This window comes from Scyliorhinus torazame, chromosome 5, assembly GCF_047496885.1.
Source record: "Scyliorhinus torazame isolate Kashiwa2021f chromosome 5, sScyTor2.1, whole genome shotgun sequence".
NCBI lineage: Eukaryota > Metazoa > Chordata > Chondrichthyes > Carcharhiniformes > Scyliorhinidae > Scyliorhinus > Scyliorhinus torazame.
Window position 1 is genome coordinate 99,615,624 of NC_092711.1, and position 6,000 is coordinate 99,621,623.

Sequence of the window (6,000 nt, forward strand, 5' to 3'; positions counted from 1 at the left end):
CCACACACAGCAGGTGAAGCGGGATCAGTTGTTTAGTTTAAATCGGAGGTAGAGTTTTGTTAAGCAAAGATATTCAGGGATATGGAGTTAGGTCACAGATCAGCCATGATCTCACTAAATGGCAGGACAGATGCGAGGGGATGAATGGCCTACTCCTGTCCCTGTGTGTATTTCTGTGATTCTGAAATTCAGACAACGATACCATGATAGGGCGAAGAGTCCTGATTAGCACCTGAGTTAGTTCGAGCTGCAAACCATCCCTTCAGATCCTTGCCCTTCATGGATTTCATGAAGGCCAAGGTAATAGTTGGATTATTGAAAGACTTAACGGAGTTGTTGGATACCATTTTTCGGGTCTCAGGATAACGCACAACGTAATTCACGCCGCACAGCCTTGCGTTGCCTTTGAACCTCATCGAGGCCTCGACGCTTCGTTTGTGTTGCTGCCGAAATTCCTGGAAGAAGTAAATCCTCACTCCTTCCTGCAGCCAGGTTCCACCTCATTGTTCCCTCTCCAGGACATTCTCTCAAGTTGCGGAAGCGAATGATTACAGGCCTGGGATGAAAACTATCCCTCGGCCTCAAAGACCGATGCACCCTTTCTAATTTGGAACGCCCAGGCTTCACATCCAGCTCGAGAAAACGTGGCAGTCGATCCTCTAAGAACCTAACGGGAGTCTTACTCTCCACACTAAATGGACAGAAAATATCATAATTTATGGGCAGCACAGTAGCAGGGTCCCAGGTTCGATTCCCAGCTTGGGTCACTATCTGTGCGGAGTCTGCACATTCTCCCCGTGTCTGCATGGGTTTCCGCCAGGTGCTCAAGTTTCCTCGCACAGTCCAAAGATGTGCAGGTTCGGTGGATTGGCCACGATAAATTGCCCTTCGTGCCCAAATAAAAGGTTAGGTGGGGTTACAGGGATGGGGTGGAGGTATGGGCTTGGGTGGGGTGCTGTTTCCAAGGCGCAGACTCGATGGGCCGAGTGGCCTCCTGCACTGTAAATTCTATGATGACCATCTGACAGGCCAATGACTCAGATGTTCTTTCTCCGAACCTCAGTTCTCCAGGACCTCCGCCAGCCACTTGACTGGTTTTCAAAGGATTGAATTCGACGGAAGCATCTTGCTGAATGTTCAGGATTCTCTCCTCCGGACCATTGAGCCTCTTCATGGCGTTTTGGAGCTGGGCCTCATGAGGTCACAGATATTGAGTCAGCATACTCCGCCTCTGGTCAGTAACATGGATAATGTTGACAGTCATCATTTTTGCTGCCTCCCAGAGAGCCCCAGAGAGCGTGGGGTCGAGAGACCTCCTAGCGGTCGAGAGACCTCCTGAGGGTCAGGCCGCCATGTTGAAAAGGCGGCTCCATTCCCACTGAATCCACCTGTGCTGTTTTATCAATGCATTTCTTCACCTTTTCCAGCATAATCCTACCAATCCGAACCCTGAAATCTTCCAGGGACACGATAACAAATATGAATTCAAGGATTAGGTAGATGAGTGCCAGGCAATCAGGATAAGTGTCAGATTGTAGGTTAGTGGCACCAGAACCTGTGGAAAAGCAGCTACTCCCGCACCTGTATCGCATGCCTGACACCACCCCACTCCCAGTCAGAAATCTGATTGATGAGGATGTTGAGTGTTATGCGGAACTTGCAGGTAAATGGAGAGAAAGCTGAGATGAGAAGGGATTTCTTTACTCGATGATGTGGTGAAGATTTGGTATTCTCTATCCCCGAGGATTCTGGAGCTTCAGTCATCAAATATTTTCAAGACACAGACTGATCGGTTTCTAGATATTGAAGATGTCGAGGGATATGAGGGATAGTGTGGGAAAACGGTGCTGAGGTAGATTAGCCAATGGTCCCATTGAATGGATCAGGCTCGATGGGCCTAATGGCCGACTGCAGCTCATATTTGTTATGATCTCCTGGACAGGAAGCTGTGCGCTTGGATTTGTCAATCAACATGAATCAGCACCTTCAGGAGAATTAGGAGGGTCAATATGAGATACAGCAGAGTGAGAATGGAGGGAATGTGTGGGATGGACATTTACAGCTTTCGGGGAATAAGAGAGAGGAAAAAAAGTGACATAGAAACTAGAATTGTCTGTTCTGAGTTTCTATCCTGTACTGACAGTGATGAATTTTGGAAATTGTTTTTACAGGATATTAGACGAGGAGGAATTACAGACAGAAATCTCAAACGTTACGTCTCGATCTGACAGTCACTTCTTTCCTTAGAACCTGGATATCATTGGGCTTTGAATCTAGAAGGAGAAATGTTTCCCCGAACAGTCAGCTAAATATTTCAACCATCAGTGTGACTGGAAAAGCACCGAGACCCACACAACACACACCCGAGTGGGGGTGTTCCAGTGAACTGACTGAGGAAAGAGCTTTAACCAGTGACACAATCTGAAAAACATCACAATATTCAGAGCGGGGAGGGACCGTACTCGTGTTGTGGACGAGGCTTCCACTGATTGTTCAGCCTGGAGAGACGTCAGGAGACCCAAAACATGGAGAAACCGTGGAAATGTGGGGACTGTGGGAAGGGATTCAGAGCCCCATCTCTGCTGGAGCTTCATCGGCGCAGTCACACTGGGGAGAGGCCATTCACCTGCTCTCAGTGTGGGAAGGGATTCATTCAATTATCCACCCTGCAGACACACCAGCAACGTCACACTGGGGAGAAGCCATTCACCTGCTCTCAGTGTGGGAAGGGATTCAATGATTCATCCACCCTGCAGAGACATCAGCAAATTCACACTGGGGAGAGGCCATTCACCTGCTCTCAGTGTGGGAAGGGATTCACTCAGTTATCTCACCTGCAGACACACCAGCGAGTTCACACTGGGGCGAGGCCATTCACCTGCTCTCAGTGTGGGAAGGGATTCACTCAGTTATCTCACCTGCAGACACACCAGCGAGTTCACACTGGGGAGAGGCCATTCACCTGCTCTCAGTGTGGGAAAGGATTTGCACATTTATCCACCCTGCAGACACACCAGCGAGTTCACACTGGGGAGAAGCCATTCACCTGCTCTCAGTGTGGGAAGGGATTCACTCGGTTATCTCACCTGCAGACACACCAGCGAGTTCACACTGGGGAGAGGCCATTCACCTGCTCTCAGTGTGGGAAGGGATTCACTCAGTTATCTCACCTGCAGACACACCAGCGAGTTCACACTGGGGAGAGGCCATTCACCTGCTCTCAGTGTGGGAAAGGATTTACTCTATTATCCAACCTGCGGAGACACCAGCGAGTTCACACTGGGGAGAGGCCATCCACTTCTCAATGTGAGACGTGATTGCATGTTTCATTGGACTTGCTGTGACACCAACAATTTCATAATCGATTACAGGGCTTGGATTCTGCTGTTATTGTTTCTGCTCTACACCCAGGACTGCATTTTGTTAATTCTGACAGGTGGTCAGTGGAATGGTCGGAGGGTTTCTTTATGCTGGACTGGCCGGTCTCACCACCTTGCCTCCAGTGGCCTGATTCTCTTTGAGCCTGGTTGCTAAAACCTGGCTTCAAAATTGCACAAGGATCACAGGGTAAAAGGATGTTTGGAAGTTTGAAAATATTTAGTTTCCATTTCTGTTTCAAACCCCCCAAAGCATGCCACGTTGCCATGGAGATGGGCCCTGGTGGTTACATGGTTACTTTGTTTAAGTTATCTGGGTGTCCCTGACAGAAGGAAACTATCAGGTTATCAGCGTCAAGTTGCCTGAGGTGGACTAGGAAACTGATTGGTACAGGGAATACCTAATATTTAAGGAATTATTACGTATTTATCAGGGGTCGGTTAGCTCAGTTGGCTGGACGGCTGGTTCGTGATGCAGAGCAAGGCCAACAGTGAGGATTCAACTCCCGTACTGGCTAAGTTTATTCATGAAGGCCCCGCCTTCTCAACCAGGCCCCTCGCCTGAGGTGTGCTGACCCTCCGGTTAAATTACCTCCAGTCAGCTCTCTCTCTGTCAAAGGGAGAGCTGCCTATGGTCCTCTGGGACTTTTGCAACTTTTATTTCACATATACACAACAAATATAGATTCCTTTCAGGAACAAAAATCCAACAGGAAAAGTGATGCAACCGTGACTAACAAGAAAAGTTAAAGATTCCATGAGATCCATTAGAATTCAGCAAAGGAGGACCAAGAAACTCATGAGAGCAAACTGGCGAGAAACATAAAAACCGACTGGAAAAGCTTCTGCAGGCATGTGAAAAGGAAAAGATTAGCAAAGACCAATGTGGGTCCATTCCAGGCAGAGACAGGAGAGTTTACAATGGGGAATGAGGAAATGCAGAGAAACTAAACAATGTGTGTCTCTTCACAGAGGAAGATACAGAAATTGTCCCCAAAACACCAGAGAACCAAGGGACTGGTGGAGATTAGTATTGGTGAAGAAGTCGTACTGGAGAAATGAATGGGGTTGAAAGTGAATAAAACTCCAAAAGCTGATGATCCACACCCCAGAGTGTTGAACGAGGTGGCTGTAGAGATCTCTATTCCTCATTCTAAATTCTCCTGACTCTATCTGGAACAGACAAACCTTTGTTTGAGCCAAACGTTTCCTTTTTATGTAGCCACAGAAGCTTTAACAGTCAATCTTTATGTATTTTGCCAATTCACATTCTATTCTATTCTCCCTTTGTTTCTCAGTGTCTTGGTTGAAGAACTGAAGTAAATCCTCGGGAATGAATCATCACTTCGGACAGGTTCTGAGACAATTAAATTTTGACTTCCAGGACAGAGTAACTATAATCGTGGAGTGTGATTGTCGGTTATGTAAAAGGGGAAAGTTCTATTTTATAGTTTGTGTAGGTTTCCAAGTTAAAGTAGCTTCTAGTTTGTTTGTTTGTTGTATTAAAAGTCATAAAACTTGAAGTCCCGTCGTGTGATCCTTTAATTTGTTGACTGGGGATTTGAATTTTTTATAAGAAGTTGCTGAACTTTATGGGGGTCCAGATCCACAAGTTTTGTCTTCCTATTTGACCCTCTGGCACCTTTCTGTCTCTATTGCTCATGTCACTGACAGCCAGTTGATGGAGCTGAGGGCTGAATTTAGCTGAGAATAATGGGACCTGTGCCACATTGGGAAACTGCCATGGGTGTCGCTAATAGAGACAGGAAGGTGCTGGAGGACCGGGTGGGAACTGCACCACCAACCAATCGGGGTTCAGGGGCGAGGGTGACCGGTGCTGATGGTGATGTTACCCCCAGGGTTCAGTGCCCCCTTGTCCAAAGCGGGGAGTCATGGGAACAGGGTACAGAGGAGCCGAAGGGAAACCATTTGGGACCAGAATATTGTGAACATTCTGTTACTCTGGTTATCTTTGATCCTCAAGTAATTTTCTGTTAGTTTTTTTCAACCATGTTATGTTTCGTCAATAATCTTTTAACAGGAAAATATTTGAATTTGTTGGACATTTCCTGATTAAATCTGCTCACTTTCAGGAAAGTGGGTGAGAGGTTAACAGAAAATGAGTCCCTCTAAGGTAATTGGCAAAGGAGCCGGAGGGGTAGAGGGGATTTGAATTTTCTTTTGACACTGTTTGAAAATGGGTTCAGGGAATCAATCGTGACTGACTAATTTATCAATGTTCTCTGAGGAAGTAACAAGGGATGTCAATAAAGGAGAACCTGTAGATGTGCTTTGTCTGGATTTGCAGAAGGTATTTCCCAAGGAGCCACATCAAAGATTATTACACAAAATATGAGCTCATGGTGTGGGGGGCAACATATCAGCATGGATAGAGGATTGATTAGCGAACAGGAAGCAGCCAGTAGGTATAAATGGGTCATTTCTGGTTTGGTAAGATGTGACAAGCGGAATGTCACCAGGATCAGTGCTGGGCTCTCACCCATTTACAATCTGTATGAATGTGTTGGATGACGGGATTGAATGGCGGCTAAATTTTCTGATGCTTAAAGACGGGTAGGAAAGTAATTTGTGAAGTGGATTTAAGGAGTCTGCAAAGGACTAC

General features: G+C 46.6%; 1 protein-coding gene across 1 annotated transcript in view; it reads left to right on the forward strand.

Moving 5' to 3' along the window:
- Nucleotides 1-4,900, forward strand: part of LOC140417819 (uncharacterized) — a 90,007-nt gene extending 85,107 nt beyond the window's left edge. The window contains exon 4 of the mRNA XM_072501272.1: nucleotides 2,493-4,900. Within this exon, the coding sequence (XP_072357373.1) occupies nucleotides 2,493-3,317 (825 nt within the window). The 3' untranslated portion in view covers nucleotides 3,318-4,900. The remainder of the gene's footprint in view (nucleotides 1-2,492) is intronic.
- The last annotated feature ends 1,100 nt before the right edge of the window (nucleotides 4,901-6,000 follow it).